Genomic DNA, 24724 nt, shown 5'->3' on the forward strand with positions numbered 1-24724 from the left:
TGGTGATTCTGACATACTTCCTGTCCTAATATGACAACGCTCATTCACTCTACTTTATCAGGGCAGCAAAAACAGGACAGGACTTCTAGCAATTCTCCCTATCCTCAGAACAATATAACTGATAACAGTCAGCACCGAAAGAGTTCACAGGAAGTTATTAGCTGACAAGAGTTCTGGCAGGTTTAAGTATGTCTTGCACTTATCAAACAGATAACCAAAACGCTTCCAATGGTATATTTAACAATCCAAATGAAGCAATTATGATACATTCAATGTTAGGATTTACATACACTTTAGGGCCTGTTCACACAGTTATGTATGCAGTAATGCAAATTACATGCACTGATGCAATGTGGTGCCATTCATTTGAATGCCACCACAATGCACCATCCAACAGTGTTGCCAAAAATACCGCATGCACGGTTACCGCAACAAATAGTGCGAATGGACTGTTAATTTACCTTCACTTTACGACAATGCGTCAGGAGAACTAAGACTCATCTCCTAACTTTGTACTCTAACAAGATTTGGTAAACCGACAGGCATATTTAACCACATCCCTAAGAGATACATAAGAAGTCATCAGACACAACCCAATGGTGTCCACCCAAAATTATAACCTTACTAAAATAAATAAAAAATCACAGGGCCATGAAACACAAATGACATTTACTTACAAAATGGCCACCTTTGTTCTATGCATGTACCAGTTGCGCTTTCTGTGTCAGTGTTCAGACCAAACTATGAGATGTAATCTTCAGAGCTAGGTTTAATGCTATGAAAACAGCTAATAAAAAAATAAAATAAGGCCTATAGTAAATACAGTTGCCCTTGGAATTTCACTCTTCAGTCGCCTTCATTAACTTAAATTCACAAAGTGCACAAAGTATACTTAAAGAGAAAAAAAAAAAATCTTTTGCTTTCTATTCTACATCTCGACAGCTGCCCAGTCATAATACTTAGTGGTCTATTGGAACATTGCTTCATTCTCCTTATAAAAGAACGGTAAAAAGGTCACTCTAAAATGTCAGAGTCGCTAACCTTGCTGTAAACTAAAAGTAGAAAAAAAAGTTTATTTTTTTCTGATGGCGTAAGTTAATAAAGATACAAAACACTAGAAATGACCAAACTTTTAAAGAACAAGCACCACAATTGACATCAGCATTCCAGTTTGTAGTGTTTAACTATGTAACATGTTTCACTCCCAATCTACTTCATCAAACTCAGAGTCGTCCTCTGAGTCGCTGTATTCCACAGCAATTCGCCGAGACAAGATGGTAGCCACGTCATTCTCAATGCGCTCGTGCTTGGCTTCCTGTTCGCGCTGTTCTTCAACTTTACGAAGTTGAATTCCTGGAACAAAGGCACAATTTTAGTTAGAATCTGAAATTAATCAACAAGGAATTCACATGAAAAACAAACTTCACATAGTCTTATTTAAAATAGTGAATTGCACTGTCTCAGAATATATTCCTGTAGCTAAAGTTTATGTATAAGCAGTTTTTGGATAGAGTACCGAAGCGTTAAAATGACTGCGTATATATAGATAGATAGATCTATCTATATATACACTGAGTGGCCAGATTATTATGACCACCCCATCAGTACTTTGTTGGGCCACGAGATAATTCCACGAGATGACTTCGTTGGGCCGCCTCGTGACTCCACGAGATGTTGAAAGGTGATGCGAGGAATCTGACACTGCACTGTTACCCTTCTGTTGTCTTGTACCAGTCTTGCCACTCTCTTTAACAACAGCTGATCTTGAACATTTAACTAATTCTGCTGTTTTGCTGATACTCGCTCCATGGCTCCGAGCACCAACAATCATCCCACGTTCAAAGGCTGTTAAATCGCGTTGTTTACCCATATCTTCAGAACAAAATCACTTCTGTCGTGGTAAACAACCTGCTTCCCTATTTATAATGGTCTGGCCCTCTAGCAACTTCAGCGCAAAATTATAGCTAATTATAGCTAATTTGCCTACAAACATCAGGTGGTCATAATAATCTAGCCACTCAGTGTATAGATATATATATATATCTATATATATCTATCTATCTGCTGTCTTGTGTTCCATTGGGGGATATTTCCCTTGACTACCTGTCCCAGAGACACAAACGTAAGAAGACATCTCTACAAAGTTAGAGGAAATTTCTCTCCTATACAGTTGTCATTGAAACAGGTGCCCAAATCGTCACTATGACAATCTGCGAGGGGAAATCCTCTAATGAGGGCACGTTGGGGAGATTCAACCTGTCTATAAAGACAAATAGAGAGGGTGAATCTCCCCAATGTGCTCCCTTTAGAGGATTTACCTCACCACCATGATAATTACACAGAGTGAATCTCCCTATGATGCTCAATTAGAGGATTTCCACCTACCATCAAGACATATAGAGAGGTTAACTCTCCCAAGGTGGACACAGACAGCAATAAAACTTGACAGAGGTTTTAAAACGTTTTGGCTTTACATATACTTTTTTCTTTGTCTTCCTATCAGCATGTTCATTGTTAGCACATGAACACTACAGGACATCCTACTGGCTCCTTATGTTGCCCCTCCTTCTCCCACTCTGAGCTCTGCTGTACAGGGGAATGAAAGAAGGTGATTGAAGTCGAATTCAGGTACTTACTCTGCTTGCATTTAAAAAGTAGATTTAATGATCTGTTATCTGACACAGAGCTGCATTAATTTGTGCATCTGCATGGCTTTAAACCTTTAAGCTTTTCCATGTGTAAAGAAAACATGGAAGTAATTTAATGCAGCTAAAAAAGACAATTCTCGGAATTCTGATGAAAAATATAAATCACTTAATGTTTATGATTGATTTTTTAAATCACGTAGGGTGCAGTCTGGTACCAATCAGGCTGGGAACCATTAGTGTGCACAGTCCATTAGCTGAGAACCACTAGTTTATTTGAACCATCTACTTGAACATGCTTTTTGCAATTTTACATCAAACATGTTTATGATTTATTTACGATTCTGTTTTGTGTCATTATTTTACATGTAACTTTGCAAAATAAACAAGTGTTTCCATTTTAAAATCCAACAAGCCATGAATGGCAAAGTGGTCATGCAAACGCAATTCTAACCTTTTCGTATTGCTTCCAGTAGAACACTTCTTGCGTCACTGATAACTGGTAGAGTTGATGGATGCCGCTTGGGATCAGGAGCAAATTGTGATGGTGGGGAGGAGGGATGCAAAGGAGCATGAGAGCCAGGTACAATAGATGCAAGAGGATGTAAACTGGCAGGTGGGTGCGAGAGTAGGGGGACTGCAACAGGGGAAGAGGGACGCATTCCAGGAGGAGGTAAAGGTGGTGGAGGAGGTGGTGGTGGAAGCCCCTGTGCTTCAGTTTGTGGAAGTGGATGCACTGGCACAGCTTCACCTGCTTGACCAGAACGTGATAATGGAGGGGAAGGCTGTACAAGAGGAGGGGCTACAGGAGGTGGTGCTGGGTGAAGTACTCCAGGCGCTATCTGAAGAGGAGCTGGTGGTGGTGGAACAACAGTATTCTGCAAGCTAGTTGCAGGAGGTGGGGGTGGTGGAGGAATAGGAGGCGGAGGAGTGGAGGATATAGATGAGCGCAGTGAAGATGCAGAAAGTGCAGATGGAAGGGGTGGAGGAGGAGGAGGAAGAGGTGGTGGTGGTGGTGGAGGAGAGGGGCTCACAAACACTTGCGTTCTTCCCGTGGCTGGAGACTGTGGTCGGTTTTCAGTAAAATTTTGTGTGGCACTAGAAAGGTAACACAAAGTGATGATAGTAACAGTTTCAAATAAAAGTTAAGAAAATAAATATGGAAAATACATTTGTAACAAATCAAATATGCCCTCAGGCCTTCACAGTAGACAATAATAGCCACACTTCAATATACTACAGCAGGTATGGAATCAATTTTTGAAAACAGAATTATACAAATAAATAAAAATAACAAAAAGAAAAATCAATGTAGGCTTCAAGTCTGTAACAATTGAGTGAGATGTAAAAAACATTCTTTGGAGTATATTGCAAAACGTTATACCACTATACTCAGAGCTACCGGGATTAGAGATGGGCGAGTCTGCCCAGGGAGTTTATAGAATCATGTTTGAAAGTCTCAAAGATTGTATCACTAATATATGCTTCATCACAGCTCACCATTTTGGTCACCTCTTCAAAAGCTGCCAAAATACTGTCCTAAATGATGAGCCATTGACTCCCCAGAGCCTGTCCTTCTGCCATAAGCGCAACGGTAGTCATTGACAGCACACTTCTGCTGGTGCAGCCTCTGCAGCAGGGCTAACATTGATTTCCAGTGTTTAGGGGTGTCACAGATGTAGCAGTTAGCAGGCAGATAATGTTTACGCTGCCAGGAGAACAATAGTTAGGTATGACTGCCTAAATAACCCAAAAACCCTTCTGATTTAAGGAACCTCCTCAAAGTTGGGGTATCAGAACCGCTGCACCACCAGGTTGAGGACATGTGCCAGGCAAGATACATGTGTGAATTTTCCCAGGTAAAGGGCAGCCAGCAGGTTAGCTTCATTGTCACACACGACCTTGTCTGGCTGAGGTTGGCTTGGGGTCAGCCACCTCTCAGCTTGGCCCTAGATAGCTGTCAACAGCTCTGGCCTAGTGTAGCTTCTGTCCCCCAGGCAAATAAACTGCAGCACAGTATGGCAAGGGTGAGACGTGGCACTTGGGGGGCATAGTTGGTTCTGAGGAGTCAGAAATGAGGCCAGCGAGAAGAGGGTACAGGGGACTGCATTGTCAGACAAGTCATGTGATGGCATTACCAGCTCCACCGGTGTGCCCTGTCCTGCATCTTTCCCAGCCACCAGAAGACTGACCCAGTGTGTCATGAAGGATGTGTAGCATTCCTGCCCATGCTTACTGGATCATGTGTTCGTGGTCATGAGTACCCTCCCACCAACAGTATGATCCAGTGACAAAGACACACTACAACCCACAATCTGGTGGAGGGTAGGAATTGTTTTTGGGCTAAATAATGGTGGTTGGGTATCTGCCACAGTGGTGTAGCACGGGCTATAAATCACAGAAAGGGGCTGCATATGACAAGGAAAAAAAGGAAGGCTTTGTCAGCCATTGAACTGTCTCCTGCGTGTGCTGTGGCTATACAGCATAGCCACTTAGAGAGAAAAGGCTGACATGCCTTGTCTCCAGATGGGATGGTTCAACCACCACCTTGTCGTGCATAACCTGCTCGCCCCCTACTACCTTTGTATGCGGAACCTTTGCCTCTCATTTTAGGCCTGCCTAACTTTTTTTAATAAAGGGTATTGCCTAAATTTATTGGCAGCTATGCTTGGTGCACACTACTTTACCGTGCAAGTATGCAACATGCGACAAACAAAAAGGGCAGCTTTGCCTGCATCAGTAACAAGTGTATGATGTACACACTGCCGCTAATAATATAACACAATAATATATAGAGCATCACACTACAATTTACAGTAATTTAGTGCCTTATAGCACAGTATAGCCCCTAAATAACAAAGCCTCGATATCTGCCCTTCTAAGAAAGCTGACCTAAGTTCAAATTCCAGACAGTGCATTATGGTAACAAAGAATAGGATCTGCCGAATTCCTGCATTAGTTTAAAAAGAACCCTGAGCATCGAACATGCAGGGTTCACCTCCAACCCACTAGCAGCGAACCTGAACCTCATTCCTAACTAGGATAAACGAATTAAAAAAATTAAAATGATGCCTTGTACCTTGGTGAGCCCCATTATAACTCCCTCCAGCTTAACATCCGGCAACATCTACACACCCAAAATTCCTAATCTCTGCTGACTATTGATAGCCCACACTGAATACCTGTACAGGCTCAGAGTACTAAAAAACAAAAACAAAACAGGAGACATGGAAAGTATGCTATCAACAGGATCTTAAGACAGCTGTTTTTTTTCTGTTGCTATATTTGTGAAGGTTTTCACCTATAAAGGACATGGTATAGCTAGTAGTAGTTAGTCACAATAAGTCAAACTTATTCTGTAATGATAAATGGATCAACATTACAGAACAAGTCCAGTTGAATGTGGCTAACTACTTCTAGCTTCTTTTAATATGTTTGGTGACAGGTTTAAAAAGGAGAACTATGGGGTTAAGGCTTTTCCCCATAGTTCTCCTTAGGGTAAAAGGAGGACACAAACTAGCGTCCCTCCGTCAGCCTAGGCTCAGTATACCGCGAGCTGTAGCTCGCGGTATACTGAGACGCCGCAGCTGATGCGGATCCCGACAATTGTGCCGGGATCCACCCAGCTGCGTGACTGACAGCTGGCTCTGCCTATCTAGAGGCAGAGCCAGCTGTACTCGCCCCCTCCCACGTCCGTTCCGCCAGTCAGCGCTGGCGGATCGGAGCGGGGAGGGGGGAATCCAGCCTCTCCCCTGTCACGGCAGAGAGCCGTGACAGGATCGAGAGGTGAGCGAACGCCGGTATGTGTTTGCTCACCTCCCGATCTACTGAGCCGACCTGTGGCAGTCTCATTGTCACAGGTCGGCTAGAACTATGAGGTGAGTGAAAAGCACTCACCTCATAGTTCTCCTTTAAGCTGCCTACAAAGCTTACACGGCAGAAGGTTGTACTGGACTGCTGAACAATCTTTCTAGCAATAGCATCTTTGTACCTTTGGAGGAGAGGGGGGGTGAAATGCTGCAAGGTCAGGTGTCTTAGGAGAAACAATATTGATTTGTTGGGAAAATCCGTCCTGGGAGATCAACTTTCCCAAGCAAGCTAAGCCAGGGGACGTAGGTTTAGGTTGTGGAAATGCCACACATTAACATATGAACTTTACCAGATCTGACTGTAACTAATCAGATTGCTCAAGGATGGTTATACACAGACTGTTCCAATCTGCTCAAACTCTTAGCCCAATTCAGACTAAGGGCTTTTTTTCCATAGGAGCTAGATTAAAGCTGAAAGCCCCCCCAAAAAATAGGTGGACTAAAACAACTAATTCAAGAATGGGATAACTGCTAGGCATGTTGTAAACTGTGTTTCTTAGAGAGATTAATACATTAAACGTTCACAATTGCCTACCTGATAACAGGCATGGCTTTTCCATCTCCGGCAGCGTGCATTGGTGGAGGAGGTGGTGGTTCATGAGGCCTTACCAAAACCCTTTCTTCACCCTGAACCCTGTTCAGGAGATCATTCATCTGACTGTATGGTAGAGCTGCAAGTGAGAAGTGTCCATCTGCATTTTCTCCATAAGCTTGTGGCCTAGTAAAAAAATGTAAGGTTATAGCAATGTATAAGCGAGAAAAAAAAAAAGTTTACCATTACTTGAACTACTCTTCAAAAAAAATTCTTAAGGTAAACAATCATTTTAGCAGATGTTATATGAAGCTTTTTGTAAAGATGAGCTTAGATATGTACATGCTTAATGGGAATCATATGAAGAATTCTGAACTCTTGGTCATTGTTATGGATTAAGTATTACTTAGATCCCAAGGCATTCCCACACCTTTGATTGCATGCTCCATTAAATTAAAATTACTTGAAGATCCAATGGAGGGAAGGGGATCCCCTCATAATAGATACATTAAAAAATGTAGGCCTGGGAACCTGAGAGAAATCATGGAAGTCCCAAAAGATATAGAAAATCAGTAGGGGTTTTTAATCTCTTCAGCATCTACCAAAGTCCATAAATACATACTTAAAACATTCTAACAATTGTAATGTATTAGGAGAATACACTGAGTGGCCAGATTATTATGACCACCTGACGTTTGTAGGCAAATTAGCTATAATTTTGCGCTGAAGTTGCTAGAGGGCCAGACCATTATACATAGGGAAGCAGGTTGTTTACCACGACAGTAGAAGTGATTTTTTTCTGAAGATATGGGTAAACAACGCGATTTAACAGCCTTTGAACGTGGGATGATTGTTGGCGCTCGGAGCCATGGAGCGAGTATCAGCAAAACAGCAGAATTCGTTAAATGTTCAAGAGCAGCTGTTGTTAAAGTGTTTAAAGACTGGACTGTCAGCCGAAAATCTGGGTCTGAATGTGCGAAATGTGGCCGTCAGCGACTGGTCAATGTTAGGGCAGAACGGAGAGTGGCAAGACTGGTACAAGACAACAGGACTGGACAACAGTGCCGTGTCAGATTCCTCGCATCACCTTTCAACATCTCGTGGAGTCACGAGGCGGCCCAACAAAGTCATCTCGTGGAGTCATCTCGTGGCCCAACAAAGTACTGATGGGGTGTTCATAATATTCTGGCCATTCAGTGTACAATGCAAACAAACCTTGTTTCATAATGTGATGCTGGTCCATTAGCTATTTCCATATGTTTCTGTATAAGTTCTACATCATCTTCTGCCAGCTCGGCACCAAGAGCCAGCTTCTGCCACTGCCGACGTCTGTCATGTGGAGCTCGAGGCACTTTCTCTGGTTCATGTGGACGATCAATATTTTTTTGCTACAAAGGCGGTTACAAAAATATTAAGCTATTGACATGCAAACAGCAGCATTAGCCAACATAATCAGCAGTCAGACACATTTTGCTTATGAAGCAAGATAAACCAATAAAAAAGTTAAGATATTAAATTGGTATGCTCACTACTGGAGGAGCAATAATGCTCTTGGCTTGAGCAAAGTCAATGTTGAACACCAGGCCATGTGTTCATTCAGAAAACAGCAATAAATGTACTGTCTAAAAACTAACTTCTACTAATTATCTTTCTACTACCTGCAGTATAGAAGAAAATTAGTCAAAGTGTCAAATGGCCTGAGCTCGTGGGTTTCCATTTGTCCAGGCACTGGGTGGGTGCCAACAAACTGGTCGCTAACCTACAGCCCTTTCACGGTTATAGTTGCACTTCATCAAGGTATAAACATTTTATCATCAACCTCAATAAATCAAGTGGATGTAAACTGCAGTGAGTGCCATGTAATGCTCTCTCTAAACCATTTCAATCTTCTATGCAAGACTGACACATACATTAGGCTGCTTAACGAGAACAAAACTGTCAAGAAATTTGAGAGACATTCAATATATATCCCTGCCCTGTGTATAATGTTCCTCCTTCTACTTAGTATATTTTAAATACCTTTTGCTTTCGCTTCTCCTTCCGTTTGTCCTCTGTGTCTTGCAACATCTTCTCTTTCCATAAGTCAAAGAAGTAAGATGGATTTGTGTAAAATTTGAGGCCTTCTTTACCATCATCTCTATAGGAACAAAATTAAGATATATTAATGTGCACGTTTTGCCAACTTCAATAATGTTTTATGTTAAGGTAATGTCAAACAATATATTCCTGACCCAGAACTAACTTCACAAAGCATTATCAGGATAGTAAGGCAATTAGCATTCTGACAAGCAGAGGTAGCAAGCTACCATATTTATCTCAGAATTGATGTTCTTGACATTAGGAGATATAAAACATTTGTATTCACTACAGATGTGGTTTAATACAGTTTAGGTTAGATGTCTGAAACACAGAAAGGCTCTTTAACTGAAAACAAAAGGGATTTGATATGGATGGTGGCAAGTAATTCTGAAACTGATTTGAAGTTATATGCAGTCCTCAGAACCACTACACTCTGCACATTCAAGAATAGAGTAAAATTAGAATTACAGATGAACTTCACATTTTTTTTATGAATATACAATCAACTAGCACTCAAAGACAAAACTTGATAGGATTTTAACTGTATGCAGCACGATCAAACACAGATTTCAAAAATGAATCTGTTAATCCTCTTGAGTGTATACTGGATGAGATGAGACTCCTGGCATCAATCTGCAAATTAAAAAGGAAGGAGAGGAAGATTCCTGGGATGGTAGTTTAACCTAACACTCGAGCAGAATGTTCACAGTACAGCACATTATTTTAATTGGCATATTTAAATAATCAGCATAAGCGTGTGACATCTGCAGTACAGCATGTCCTCACTGCAGCAACTAAGCTGCATGTTCAAAGACAAAATGGAAAAGGGGCAGCAACGGTCTCAGATCTGCACTGCCCCACAGTCTCCAATCAGATTCAAATTCCTATTTTCAAACAGTTTATAATCTGACTTTTATGAGGCAATGCAAAATGTCTTACACAAACAAATCTACACTTTGTGGAAATTCTAGTAGTATACAAACAGAACGCACTATCCAGAGAATTCCAATACTTCAGACTTTATTGAAATCCACAGCAAATCCCGTATAACAGTGAATAAAAGTGTATAAAGCAGCAAATACCAGCACCATTCTATGAATAAATCTCTGGGTGAAACCAGGCCCGGTGCTACCGTAAGGCAACTCAAGCTGCCTCCTGAGGGCGCCCAAGGGGTGAGGGCGGAAAAAATAGTAGCAGTGAGTGTGGCTGCAGCATGGACGGGTTCTGGGTTTTGGTCACTGTAAGCTCGTCCCCGCCCCTAGCTTCTCTCTGGTGCACACGCTTCCTGTGTGCCTTCATTATGGACGTTTCTAGGCTTTGGCCACTGTAAGCTCGGCCCAGCCCCCAGCTTCTCTCTGGTGTCTGGGCTGCTAAGCACGCTGCCTGCGTGCGACTTTGGAGCCAGTGTGGCTGAACTGTAGCTGGCTGCCTGAACGACTCTCTCTGTACAGTGCCTGAGCCGCTCATCATTCACTGTGACTGCACTGCTGACGTCTGACAGCCATCTTGATCTGTGAATGTGTCCCCTGTGGAGTGCAACTCTCATCTTGGACTGCATAGGTAAGTCAACCCTGCCTCTTCATGATCGTATGCTGCCTCAGCCTGCCTGCACCATGTGTTAGAAATGCTGTAGACAGCTTACGATCAGGAGGCAGAGTGAGGAGAGATGGAAAAAAAAACGCACTCTACAGATGCCTGCACCGTGTGTATATGTTTTTTTTTTAAATCTCTCCCTACTCTGCCTCCTCCTGAATTGTAAGCTGCCTGCAGCATGTTTTTTTTTTTACTTCACTCTCCCCACACTGTCACTATCTCCTGGTCCCAAGCAGCAGGTATTGGTAGAGTGCCCAGTGTTGGATTGGTGGGGGAGGGCAACAGAGCATTTGTAGTGAGAGAGTTGGCCACAGTGCACACAGAGGTGGTGGTGGGCAAGGAGAGAGGTGGGTACACATGCGGTGGGGGGAGAAAAGGAGATGTGGGTACAGTGGCAAGGAGACAGTCACCCAAAAGTGGCAGTGGTGGCAGGATCCCAAAAGGCGAGGCCAGGTGACCTCTGTACTGGGATGAAAAGTCAAGTGAGCAGGGGGAGAGCCGGTGGGGACAGTGGGCACAGAAGTGGTGGCAGGATAGGAGAGAGGTGGGCACAGTGGCAGCACAGGGAGGATTGCAGGGGGAGAGCCCAGGTGAGCCCTGCACATGCATTATTTTTTGCAATCGCACCGCACTGGGATGCAGAGCATTGCAGTGCCATGTGTTCCAGTGTGGGCAACTACACTGCATATAGGAGATGTGTTCGCAGTGCCATTGAAATAAATGGCACTGCCACACCCTCTCCAGCCCCAGAACGCAGGGAGGGTCCAATTAAGCGGTCCAGTGCATTCATGCCACAGGACTGAGAGATAAAAGCACTGGATGGTGTGAATAAATTAGAGACATTGAATCTATGACTCATGAATTAATTTAAGGCACCATATCATTACCTGTCTTTCTTGGTCCCAGAAAAACTCTACTGTGTTCTACTTGTGTTGGCAAAAATCTTTGCACCGGCCCTGGGTGAAACATGTGAGAGGTTGTAGCTGGTTGGGGGTGTGCGGTGCTGGTATTTGCTGCTTTATACACCTTTATACTGGATTTGCTGTGAATTTCAATAAAGTCTGAAGTATTGGAATTCTCTGGATAGTGCGGTCTGTTCGTATACTACTACATTCCAAGGTAGAGACGCACCTATTACACCACCACCTGGGGAGTCCTGATGGCAGCTAAGGAATTGGAGCAGTGAGATTTCCTTCCAACCATCCCAGGTTGCTGAGAGCCAGGCGGGGAGATGCATAAGGACCATACACATCTCCCTACCAAGCTCTTAGCAATCTGGGATGCTCTGGCCGGTATCACGCCAGCTCCTGGCAACCAGTGATGTCAATGTGGAGTTCAATCTAAACAGACCTGTAGGGTGTTAGGATATTAAGAGGTGGTGGGTGTTCACACAACTCATAGGATTCGTGAAGAGGAATTGGCAAGGTTTTGCGGTGAAACAGCTGCTGATCCTGAATGGTAGAACTTCTGAAAGCTTTCCTCATTGTAATGTCCTGCAATGAGACTGAAATGCAAATACAAATATAAGTGATCGAACATGAAAAGGTACGTGGTAAATAAAATATTACTAAAAAAAGTAAATTAGCTTTTTTTTATTTTTATTTTTTAAAACAGATGCTGCAACAAATGATCTTTCAGAGAACCTGTTACATGGCAAAATACACGAGTTATCAAACAAACAAATAAATAATATAGCAATTCAAGAGCAAAGGGTCAGATCCATATCAATGTCCATTGGTAACTGGTTCTCTTTAAATACAAACTTGTCAAGATAAAAATAGAAAAGCTATCACTGCTGTCTTGTTTTTAGAAGGTGCAGGCCATTTAGTCACTGCCGTAGAACACGCATGTGCATATCATGTGTCCTGACAAGTAAAAATGCGCATGGTTGTTCTGGGTCTGTGGCTCACAAAAGGAGTAAAGCAAGGAAAAAGATGCCAGCACATTCAAAAACTAGACAGCATTTGCAGCTCCTATATTTCTCTCTTGGCAGATTCCTAAATGTCTATTTTTTTTAGCTGCAAGTATATGGTTCTAAAAGTGCCCCCACGCTATGCAAGTGTTTTAGCCTGTGGCTTATGACCCAATTTTCTGTTCTGCAATTATTTTTCAAAGTGTACCAAAGTCTCACCACTGAAGCCACATCTGAACTCTATCTGACTGCCTAAACAACTTTCCAATCGTGCTCCTGAAACGTGAGACTGCCAAAGCTGCTGTGCATGAAGCAAACAGAAATTGCAAGGTCATTTATTCTTCTTCTACCCCCTTTTGCATGCCATACACAATAAGTAGAAATTAGGCTTTCCCTTGAGAAAGCACCACCATAAATTTGCTTATGTTGAAGAAAAGCCCTTACCTCAGAGTCTGCCTTTTTGCTACCCCAAGTTCCCTAAAAAGAGCTATACATTTCCTGGGTCAAGAGGATTTCTTACTACAAAAGGTGAGGAGGCTTGGAAACTGAAGCTCTATAGTCATGCCACCCAACACCACTGATAATACGGAAACTTTTCCATTGCAAGTGCAGAAGGTTTCTCTTATTTCTCAGAAGTCTCAAAAAAGAACAGACGTGGGCTTACAAAAGAGCACTTGTGACGAAGGCTGAATGAACGTTCTAATTCCACATTAATTTGTGCCCATTGTAACAATATATTTTACATTTCACAGCAGTCAGGCTTTCTTTAGATGCTGAATTGTGGCATTCCTTTACAGGCTTTTTACCTCTCTGTGAATCCATTGCACGCTAAAACTGGATCAATTCAATTTCTTTGTTTTATTTAATTCTGAGAAACATTGCGATCCATGTATTCTGGGTTTGACATTATTAGCAAAAGCCAGAACACCTGCAGAGTTCCCTAAGCAGATGCCTAGGATTCACTAGGACAGAACACAGTGGCCTATTTATAAAAAGGTCAGAATCAATATTTAATTTCCTTTTCCAGAAGAATTGTCCCATTCTGACAGTTTTTTTTCTATTCAGTTTTTCTATTTCTAGTCATAAAGCTGATGTGGGCGATATGTACAATCATTTTCACAGTATATTTTAAGGAATGTGAAAAAACCCATTAAAATTTGATCTGATTGACAAGCCAAATTGTACTTAATTAAGTCAGGGTGGCACAAAATAACAAGTGATAATTTGCAACTACTCATTTTTTTGTAAGGGTTCTCCAACAGAAAAGTCTCATGCTTGAGACTATATGCTGTAGACGGCTGGCCCTCCAGCTGTGCTGAAACTACAATTGCTATTATTATACAGAATGTATATAGTGCTAACAGTTTGTGTAGCGCTTTACAATATAAGGAAGACAGTTACAATACAATTCAAGACAAGATGGTTAGGAGGGCCCTGCCCGTGAGAGCTTACAATCGTTCCCGTGAGGCATTGCAAGACTGACAGCCATAGGCATGACTCCTAGAGGCAGATGCATGATAGAATTTGTAGATTCGCCACAGCTGGAGGGAAAGATTGCTGTGCTGTTTGTGGGAGCAGTGGTCTCCCTAAAGTAGTACGACATGCCCCCAGCTGAATCAGTTCTACAGCGCTCTAATTGGCAGGGAGCATGAGTTTTCACTACAGGATAATGCCAAAAAATGGGATGTTTGTATATGAGCACCATTACAATAATGGCAAGTATTGACAGTAGTAAGACAATTATCAATTTAGGTACACTACAATTGGACATTAAGCCAGCCTTTCCCTCGCCCCCCCCCCCCCCTTTTTTAATTTTTTTATTAGGAGGAAAGAAAAAAGAAATGTTGTTGTTCAATCAAGATTTATTGATTAACAATTTAGCCAAAGAGTTCTCTGCATATTAACAGACAGAAAACTCATTCAGGATATGCGATGGACAATATCCTGTCAACAAAATAGTGAGCATAAGTTCTATAACTGAGTGATCAGTAAGGATAGTTTAAGGTTTCTCTGACATTTTCTTCGTCCATAGCCCTAAGGTCTCGTTTGACACGCTATAGCAGGTTGCATAGCAGAACCTGCTAGGGAGAACAAGAGCTTGGAAATGGTTTCCGGATGCTTGTCAACCTGATCTTTAACCACTTGCTGTCGGGAGCAATTTCTTGCTTTAGAAAACTGAATTTTTGGCTATAAAACAGCCTAAAACCTCCAACAATTATATATTTTCTAAAAGCAAAGGCCATGTAGAATAAAAAAATGTTTTTTTTTTTAAAATAAATCTTTTATGTCACACGGTTTTTGCGCACATGTTTATCAAAACTAGTATTTTTAGGATAAAATACACTAAAATGAAATTTATTGCACAGAAACAGAATATAATATCCAATTTTTTGGTAAAACATAAAAGATGGGATCACACCGGGTAAATAGACAACAAACATGTCAAGCCTAAAAATGCGTGCGTCTGTGAAACCACAAAAAACTACAATACCCAAAATTTCACATAGGCAATGCTTTAAAAGCTTTTACTGCTCATCAGTTTAGTGTTAACAGAGATTGATGGGCCTAGAATTATTGCTCTCACTCCAATGTTTGTGACGATATGTAACAAGTGGGGCACACATTTTCGCCTTTGCACGTAGACCCACCCGGCGCGTTTGTGCTTCTATATGCGTGTACGTTGGGGCAGGGGACTTTAAAACATTTGTTTTGCATTTTTTTAATGTTACTTGTTACGTTATATTTTTACACTTCACTTTATTGCCTCTTTATGGAGGACATCAGGGGTCTTTTAGACCCATAATGTCACCTAGGTACCCCAAATAAGCAGATGAAGCAGAGATCGGCTTCACCAGCTCCTTCTCCTGGCTCTTAAGAGGCAGAGAATATGCACTGCGACAATGGAAGTGATCTAATACACATAATTTCCACATCCAGTGACCGAAGTTGAGATCAGCAGCTAGAAGCTTGCTGATCTCCCTCTGATCGATGCGTGGAGACCCGCCATGTCGGTGCTGGGCGCACGAGGGACAGAGGGCACACTCCGCCGCTTGGTACAAACGATCCAGGGCTGTATAGAAGCTAGATCGCTTGTATTTGAACAGCCATCGCTGGCTGTTTAGAACGGTACCAAGAACACTTGTTCTTGTTATAACCGATTCAAGGGTCCGGACGTATATATAGGGCAACCTGCTTGAAGGCGGTTAAACACGAACATCCTTGATGGGAAGAGTCAGTGTTTTATGAAGGAATTAAATGGTTGGATGCACAACGTGAATGGCCCATATTTTTTAGTAAACACATCCTCCATAGGATATTGCTTAGGGACACTGCAAGGCAAACTGGAGCTGTCAGAGGATCATGAGCGGGAAAGGCCCTTAGGACCAGATTCCCTTTGTGTTTAGGATCCGATGTATTGCGCTCCAAAGCAACTTAATCAATACACCAAGAAGACCTTGGTTAGCAGGGGAGGTTATACAGCCAGAGGTGACACCGTTAATCAGCAGCAAACATAAAAAGACCCGTGACCCTCGGGGGCAGAGCGCCCTGGTCATACAGGACAAAGCTCGGGGTTTACCTTAAATCATAGGTCTGAAGAGTGCCAAACCCATGCAGAACCAAACCCAGTGAACATGTCACTTTCCAGCAATTCTTCATCCCTTTTGTAGACATACTCCCAAGGGAGTCTTCAGGAAAATAAATGACACCAGAGGATGTCTTGGGCCCTGGAACTGTAAAGTGATCTGCGGCTAACAAACCAATACATTAGGAGTCTGGGAAGTGCAACAAGCAGAGCCCAGTGCCCAACAGTCCCATTACAGGCAAATGCAGCAATTTTAAGTCAGGCAGGGTCCAAGTATGGGCACCAAGTTAGAGCTGAGTATTAGCCGATCTGGATAGCTGCATAACCAGCTCAGCAGAATAGTGAAAAGTAGAAGCATCTAGTTAAAATGGGTAAACTTTTTTAAGAAACGGACCCTGCAAGGCTCCAAAACATTGGTATATATGTCTGTGATGCAGTTCTTCACAATAAATCTGTGAGACACAATTACATGTCTGGAGTGCTTGTGACTTTGCAGCCCTTGATCTGGTTTTGGCACAGCGACATCCTACGCTATCACTTCAAGCACTCACCTATAATATGAAGTGCTAGTACCGTCAACAATGCAGCTTCATATATGAACTGAATTGAGAATAAACTGTGCCGTGTCCTGTTGCCTTTCATTCCAGTTTCGCTCTCAAGTAGAGTGCTTTTTTGATAGCAGTATAACCTCCAAAAACAGTGGCCTCAGCTGTTTTTAGTTTTCTTGTTCAAGTGACATGGGAGTTTACCTGAGGCATGCTTTGTGTGTTCTAGGACTGTGAGAAATGCTGTGTAACTGAACAAATGTCTTGCCCCAGTTATGCTGTTTCGTAGGAGAGATGCAATCTTAAACTCATTTAACAATGAGTGTCATCGAGGGAAGCGTGTTGTACACGAAGTTGATGCGGCTCACTTGGAATTCAAAGTCTTTGTACAGAAGCACTGCAATTATCTTGTATTTTTTTCTCATGTTGCCTGACAACTCTCAATGGTAAATCAAGCAATAAAAACAGCTTATGCACACTGCATTAGTTGTAGCGCATTTCTCTACCACATACCTAAGAAAAAAAACATTTCTTTGACATTCCTTTAGCACTTATTTCAAGCTTTGCCAACAGTACACAATAAAATGTCTATGTTACACCAATACAATCTTTTATAAAAAGAAAAAAACACGAACTGCTTAAAACTATAACTGTAAAGTAATCTGTCTGAACAAACATCTGGGGCATACATATTCAGTTAGAGCCAGCAAACACATCTCCAGCCTAAGTTTAGTAGATCTGTTCATACATACAATATGTAAGGTTAAATCTGACAGATGACCCACATTAGGGCAGAAACAATGAAAGCGTTCCCATGATACAGCCCGATTTCCATCTCACTATTTGATAACTGAGTGAATAACAATTGGACTAAGGGCTTTTTAAAAATGTTCTTTTTTTAGTCCTTGGAAAACCATTTGTCCAGCTAACAAATCTAACCTACTTTCTCCTACAGCACTATATAAAAATAGCAAGCTCAATCTAATGTGATATGAGCGGTGTTATTTTTATACAGCGCTACCAGCCCCACAGAAGGACTCATCCCTGAATCTCAGGTGAGCAGTGTGCAAGTCAGATAAATTCATCCAATTAATCTGTAGCATCTCACTGGACATACTGCTAATATCTGTGGGCAGCTTACATTTTGGACTACACCTGCACACACTAAACGAAAAAATATATATATTTTTATGTAATAGCAGATTGTGCTTTTGATTCAAGAGGAGGCATGGTGTACTTTTCTTTGAAAGCTTCCTTTTTTGATCATAGAGCTGAAGTGACTTACCAAAAAGCTCCAGTTTGTCTCATCTGCTCAAAGCATATTCTTCAAGAAATAATATGGCTTGTCAAGGTGCATTTTAGCAATGCTAGTCTAGCTTTTTTATGTTTTTCTTTCAAAAGTACAGTCCTCCTGGGTCTTCTTCCCTTGAGCCCCAAAAACCTTCAAGTTGTATCTCTTTGGAAGTTTGTCCACTATCCTTTTATTCAATCTGGGGTTAATTTTCCTCTTGCAGCCATGTCCCGGGAGGTTGGGCCTTGAACGTCTTAATTATATTTGTAGTCACAGGAACATCAAACTGTTAGGAGGTGCTTTTATAGCATTTACCTCCAATATGCTGGTCTATCATTTTCTTTCTGATCTCTCCTATACTTTCTCTGGCCCATGCTCAGTGTGGTGCACATGATACTAAATAGCAGAGTGACTACTTTTCTCTATTTAAATAGGCTGACTGACTAATTACAAGATTGAAGACGTGTGAAACTAATGACAGAAAACAGTTTATAAATATTTGGATCATAGTGATATTTTAATCTTTTCTAGGGGTACCAATACTTCTCTCCAGGTCATTTTAGAATATCTTTGTAGAATAAGTTATGATGTCTCCCTTTTCACACTTTCTTTGCTTTACTTTATGACATACCAAAATATATACACAAGACAACTGCTTTTGGCTTCATCACTTTTCAGGAGAGATTAAGCATTGTTTCAATAAGCGTAAGGGTACCAACAAATGTGTCCACATCTGTAAGAATATGTGGTTATTTAAAAAAAAAAAAGATAACTGTAAAAATCTATACTTTTATAGAAAATATCTAAAATTGTGCGTGCATCACATTTCAGTCACATGTCTTTGGTGTCCATGACCAAAAATTAAATGACCGATTAGACGCTCCGGTGTTAACAGAAAAACAGCTGCTTCTCAATCGTTTTCCCAGCAGTTGTTCTTCATTGTTCTTCCAAAAATGCTCTTTATTCTGGATTACATAGATGGTGAGGAAACTGTCCTTGCATTTGTATCATATTGCACAGCCAACAGCAAGTAATAAAATGCCTTTGCTTGTAGAACAATTAAATTATTATGCCTTATGGTGGTGCCAAACAATGGCAGCACTGGCAGACTTGCTGTGCCCTTCATGGCAGGAAGGAAATGCAGCTTCCTACAGGGCAGTAAAGTAGTATATTACAACCAGCTAATGTGATGGCTGGGTTACTTTATGACAATTATTGTTAATTATTACAATAATAATTATTATTCATGACAATAGTCCTTGTTCTGCTCCCTTTCTCCTATAGATAACGTGAACCATGATATTTTAAATTAATGCAATATGCTCCTATAGATTTGAAGTCTTTATTCTAAACTGACTATATTAATAGTACACACCAATAGGGGGTTTTGTCTGCCCACATGTACATTTATACCTACAGTCCTTGCCTAGGGAATAAAAGTTAAAACTCAAGAAGAATTTCACGGGTCCCTGTAAGTAAATGCACCCCTGAACACGTAAACGTTATTACAGAGGAGGAAAAAATTAACAGACTTTGCCCAGTTTTAGAATGCTCCCTGTGAGGATAGGCGGGCATGTTCTTAACTACCTACATCTGTTCCCCTGGATAAAGCATGCTTAAAATGCAAAACCAGTAGCGTCTCTACCCACTGATCACAATGGTTGTGTAATAAAGTGTTCAATTATAACCACATACTGGGCTATGGATAGCTCTTTAATTTCTCTTGGCAAAAGGTGGGATCCACTGCTTATGTGCCCCATTTTTTGGTCAGTAAATCAATATAAGATAATCCATTCACATAAGGCATGGTTATAATTACTCCATGTAGCAAAGGTCAGGTTGGTGTAATATATATTCATTCAGGCTTTGGTTTTAAAAGAGTATACTTTGATGAGTATTGCCTATGCATTAAAGATCCACTATTTCAAGCATCACTTGTACTGCCAAGGCATTCTGGGGGGGCAGTGGTCTGTCCAACTATTTAAACATATAATGAGAAGTAAGGATGCACAGAAACCAGTGCCAATACTTGGCATTTTCATGAGAATGACCAGGGTTGCAGTAGTTGCAGTTGGGACCTGGCTCTGGTGCTCTACCACTGTCCTGAAATAATTTGTCTGTATTGTTTTAGAAAAAACTGTCACATGACAATAAACAAAAAGGTATCAGAAACTGGTATCTGTGAGGACAGTATCAGTACTTGGTCTGGAGAAATGGTATCAGTGCATCCCATATATATATAATTTTTTTTAAGCTCAACTTATTAGCCTGTATTTGTGGGAGGGGGCTATGCCATATAAACCCCTCCTCTTACCTTAGCTGCCTGTCGTGTGAGAAGCGTTTGTCTCTCAAGCCGCCAGAAAGCTGTATTCCACTTCTGGGTCTAGGTCACACCGCAGGCGTACTTTCAGCACACTGCAGCTTAATCTAGCTCTGCTACACCTACTCTTTTGAATTGCACTTTGCTTCTATCCACCCGAGGTAACGGTAAAGATAGGAATAACCCACGATTGCAAGGTTTTTGTGAGTAATCTGTTTCAAGTAATGTGTCAACAGTCTTTTAGGTTGGAAAAAAAATCTGTTTTTTGAAAGTGCATACAGGTATTGCAATACAAAGCAAATTCAAAGACCAGCGTCCTTGCTCTCTATCTGTCTGACGTTTCCTAAGCCTGATTACTAGCACTTGTGTTCACCTGCAAGAGAGTTAACTCATTAAATTTCTATGCCGACGGGCTTCACCGGATAATTGTTAAATACATAAAACTCAATCAATTACAAGTCTATCCATACTTGTTTTCTATTCTATTGCGAAACATTTGTTTCATAATAAGAAGGGTAAATTTTTATTTTATTGGGCCTCCTATACCACAATATTACATGCATTGTGTTTGCCATATTTTGATGTCATGTGTTGTGTTTGAAAGCTTTCTATATGTCTGAAATCCTGCTGTGCATGTTGTCATGCGTCATATTATAGTTTTTTTTTTTTTTTTTTTTTTACCTGTTACATTTTCTAGTGTGATGCATCTTTGACAGACTCAACTCTTTTTGCTTAAACTGGGGCATGTTGGTCTGCATTAATTTGTTGTTTTTGCTTCACCATTAAGGGGTTAACTCCCCATGTATGCACATGTAGGTGGGTTTGTCAATGCGTGGCACCTTAAGTACCTTTGTTTTTATTTGTGATTTTTTTTTTTGCTATTAAAAGGAGAACTATGGGGTTAGGGCTTTTCCCCATAGTTCTCCTAAGGGTAACGGGAGGACACAAACTAGTGTCCTCCCGTCAACCAAAGCTCAGTATACCGTGAGCTACGGATGAGACGCCACAGCCGGAACGGATCCCGACAATTCTGTCTGGATCCACCCAGCTGCGTGAGTGACAGCTGGCTCTGCCTATCTAGAGGCAGAGCCAGCTGTACCTGCCCCCTCCCCCGTCTGTTCGGCCAGTCAGCGCTGGAGGATCGGAGACAAGTTGTTTTACATGCTGGTTTGTGAGTGTGCCATGATGCCTTTCTACTGTTTTCATTGTCACAGGTCGGCTCAGATTATGAGGCTGAGTTAGCAATCTTTGTAGCTGCTTTTTGCGTTTTCAATAAGAGACACTATTAAGAGGATTCCTACGAGTGCCAGCTCTTTTCCAATCCAGTGCCACAATAGTACTGAACAGCCAGTACGAATTGCTTTATTGTTTCAGGACTTATTAAACACATAGGATAGGCTGACCTATTTCTTTGAGGTTTTGCACAAAATTAAGGTATCATTATGCATTGTCCTAATCTGTTGACAAGGTTGTGTTTTTTGTGCTTTTCAATATCTAATACTCGTCTTGGAACTGCTAATTTGATTGTTGTTTTGGAATCCCCGGTGCACTTCCAGGTATATTTATTTCTCAGCTTACAGACGCCTTGTCCAAGGTCTAGTGCCCTCTCTCAGGCACCTGATGCTTCACGTTGAGTTACCCGTCTCACTTCTAGGTACTCAGGCCTAGTGCAAGGTGTAGTGCCCTTGCTCAAGCACCCGAGGCCTCATGTTGTGGCTTCCCCTGGCTCACTGCTCGGTATCTCTCTCTCTGTGTACCTAGGCCTTGTCGGAGGTCTACTGCCGGCACTCAGGCACCCAATGGCTCATGTTGTGTTCCCGTCTCACTTCCAGGTATCCAGGCCTTGAGCAAGGTGTAGTGCCCTCACTTAGGCACCTGAGGCCTCATGTTGCGCCTTCCCCTGGCTCACTCCCAGGTACATCTCTCTGTGTATTGAGGCCTTGTCCGAGGTGTAGTGCCCTCACTCAGTCACCCGATGCCTCACGTCGGTTGTGGGCCCCCCATCCCTCCATACCCGTCCTAGGTTCTATTTGTCTTGTTGAATTGTTAAGTTATGTGCAGTCTGTCCAAGCAAGTTTTAAGAAATGTATCACTTGGGGCTAATTTAACTTCACTCATGACCACTAGGTCTCTGGCCAGAGTATTTTAGTAACACTTGTATTATTTTCCTAGGTTTTCAAGTGTGCCGTGTTCACGTCCAAGTCTGTATGTCTTCTGTACGTTTTTTAGATAGGGAGTCATCTTGTTTACCCAGTCAGTCCTTGCATGGTCATCTGATATGTAAGTATTTTCAGTATTTTGTGAGTAGTTTCATTCCTCTGTCACAGCAAGTGAGGTTTCATGCGTGTAATTATAACGTTTAGTCCAAGTCTTGCTCTAGACCAGTGTGCATTTCTGCCATGTCATGGTTATCGTCTGCCTGCCTGCCTGCACATATTATGGTATTCCTAACTCCACATTGCACCAACTCTGTGCTGGAGAAGCTGCAGATTGACATAGAATTGTCCTAGTGTTTTCAACTGCGTACAAGCAAGATTTATATCCTAACAAGTGCATTTTTTTTTTGCAACTTGATCTTGTGGTACAGGTCCACTATGTTAATACCTGGCGTGGGTCACGTCACGTTAATTACTTCCTGCATTTCAGCAGTTATGCTCATTTTATGGGTAGAAGACATTTTGTAGTTCCTCTCTAGTACAGACATTGCTTGTAGGGTAATGCTGCCACTGCAGCTTCTCATCATGCTTGTCTGGTCTTTTTAGTACACAAAGTACATCAGTGGTTTGCCTGGGAGGAGGTGTGGGACTACCCCTTCTCCCACTTGGTATCGGTTAGGGATCGGCTGATACAATTTAAAATATTGCATAGAGTATACTACACACCTGCAAGACTTGCGAAGATCTACCTAGATCCCTCTCTATCCTGTTGGCGATGCTCGGCACAACCGGCCGACTTCCACCATATTTTCTGGGATTGTCCGGGATTGCTAGATACTGGCAATTGGTCACAGAATTTATCTCACAGGTGATAACACTTCCTGTCCCACGAACCATCTCCGTATGCTTACTGGGGCTTACAGAGCAAGTGGCCCCTACCACTGCCATACGCATACTGACTGGGGTATTGCTGTTTTATGCTAGGAAGTTGGTGGTCCTGCATAGGAAGCGAAAAGACCCTCCATCACTAGCGGAATGGAGAGGCATTATTGACTTGTCCATGCACCTGTATAAAGCAGCTTACATTAGCAGAGGATGCCCGAATAAATTTGATAGGGTTTGGGGAGGTTGGACTGCCGCAGTTTGATGAATAAGAGTTGGGATTGCAAATACTTGGGGAAACTGGGAAAGAAGTGGAAAGGGTGGGAAGTTACGGTTCTTGAATGGCTCCTTCCTGACCTGACCCCCTCCACCATTACCATTACTGTTTAAATTAATTGGAGGTGCAGGAGGAGTTATGTATGTTATAAGGTTGTAACTAAGTATGTACCCCTACTGCTGTAGGTGAAATGTTACCGTGTATTTTATGCAAAATTTAATAAACAGAACTTTTCAAAAAAAACTAAAAAAAAAGTACATCAGTGGTTCTCATACTATTTACAGTGGTACCTCGGTTCAGGAATGCTACTGTTCGCGAACAATTAGTTTAGCGAAAAGGAAGCTCGACAAAATTTTGCTTCTCTTTGCGAACTCCGCATCGGGTGATGAACACACCTGCAGCCATCTTCCCTGCTCTGACACATGGTCGTGGCTTCCTCTAGTCGAGATCGCGGTCTGATCACAGTTTGATTCGGTTGTAATAGGACTCATTTCGTATTTATCGCTATATGTTACTTTAATGAACTCTGTTAATGACTACAACCTAGTGACAGCCAAATCTAAAAGAACATTATTCACTTCTTATGCCTCTCGACCTTACTGCTACTTTTGACACTGTTGACCACCCGCTGCTCCTACTCCTCCTCCGCAAACCTTGGCATCAATGACACAGCTCTCGCCTGGTTCTCATCCCATTTATCTGACCATTCCTTCAGCGTTTCCTTCTCTGGTTCCACCTTCTCTCCTTTACCTCTCTCTGTCGAGTCCCACAAGGTTCTGTACTGTGTCCTCTTCTATTCTCACTCTACAATGCCTTTCTGGGTAACCTTATCTCATCATACGGCTTTCATTACCACCTCTATGCTGATGATACTCAGATCTACCTCTCCTCCCCAGATCTTTCCCCCAATCTGTTAGCTCTTTTAACTGATTTCAAAGTGGATGAATACCGGCTTCCTCAAACTGAACCTCTCTAAGACCGAACTCCTCGTGTTTCATCCCTCTAAGGTTACCCCCATGTCCATCTCTCTTCAGGTCGAT

The 24724-nt window shown here is 41.9% G+C and overlaps 1 protein-coding gene across 1 annotated transcript in view; it reads right to left on the bottom strand.

The window, feature by feature from the left end:
• Positions 1-307: 307 nt before the first annotated feature.
• WASF1 (WAS protein family member 1) overlaps positions 308-24724 on the bottom strand; it is an 83560-nt gene continuing 59143 nt past the window's right edge. The window contains exons 4-9 of the mRNA XM_018569329.1: positions 12069-12222; positions 9066-9183; positions 8262-8434; positions 7050-7232; positions 3100-3743; positions 308-1353 (exon numbers count right to left, since the gene is read on the bottom strand). Coding sequence (XP_018424831.1) covers positions 1199-1353; positions 3100-3743; positions 7050-7232; positions 8262-8434; positions 9066-9183; positions 12069-12222 — 1427 coding nt within the window. The 3' untranslated portion in view covers positions 308-1198. The remainder of the gene's footprint in view (positions 1354-3099; positions 3744-7049; positions 7233-8261; positions 8435-9065; positions 9184-12068; positions 12223-24724) is intronic.

The sequence above is a fragment of the Nanorana parkeri genome, unplaced genomic scaffold (genome assembly GCF_000935625.1).
Source record: "Nanorana parkeri isolate BGI_ZX_2015 unplaced genomic scaffold, ASM93562v1 scaffold1321, whole genome shotgun sequence".
Taxonomy (NCBI): Eukaryota; Metazoa; Chordata; class Amphibia; order Anura; family Dicroglossidae; genus Nanorana; species Nanorana parkeri.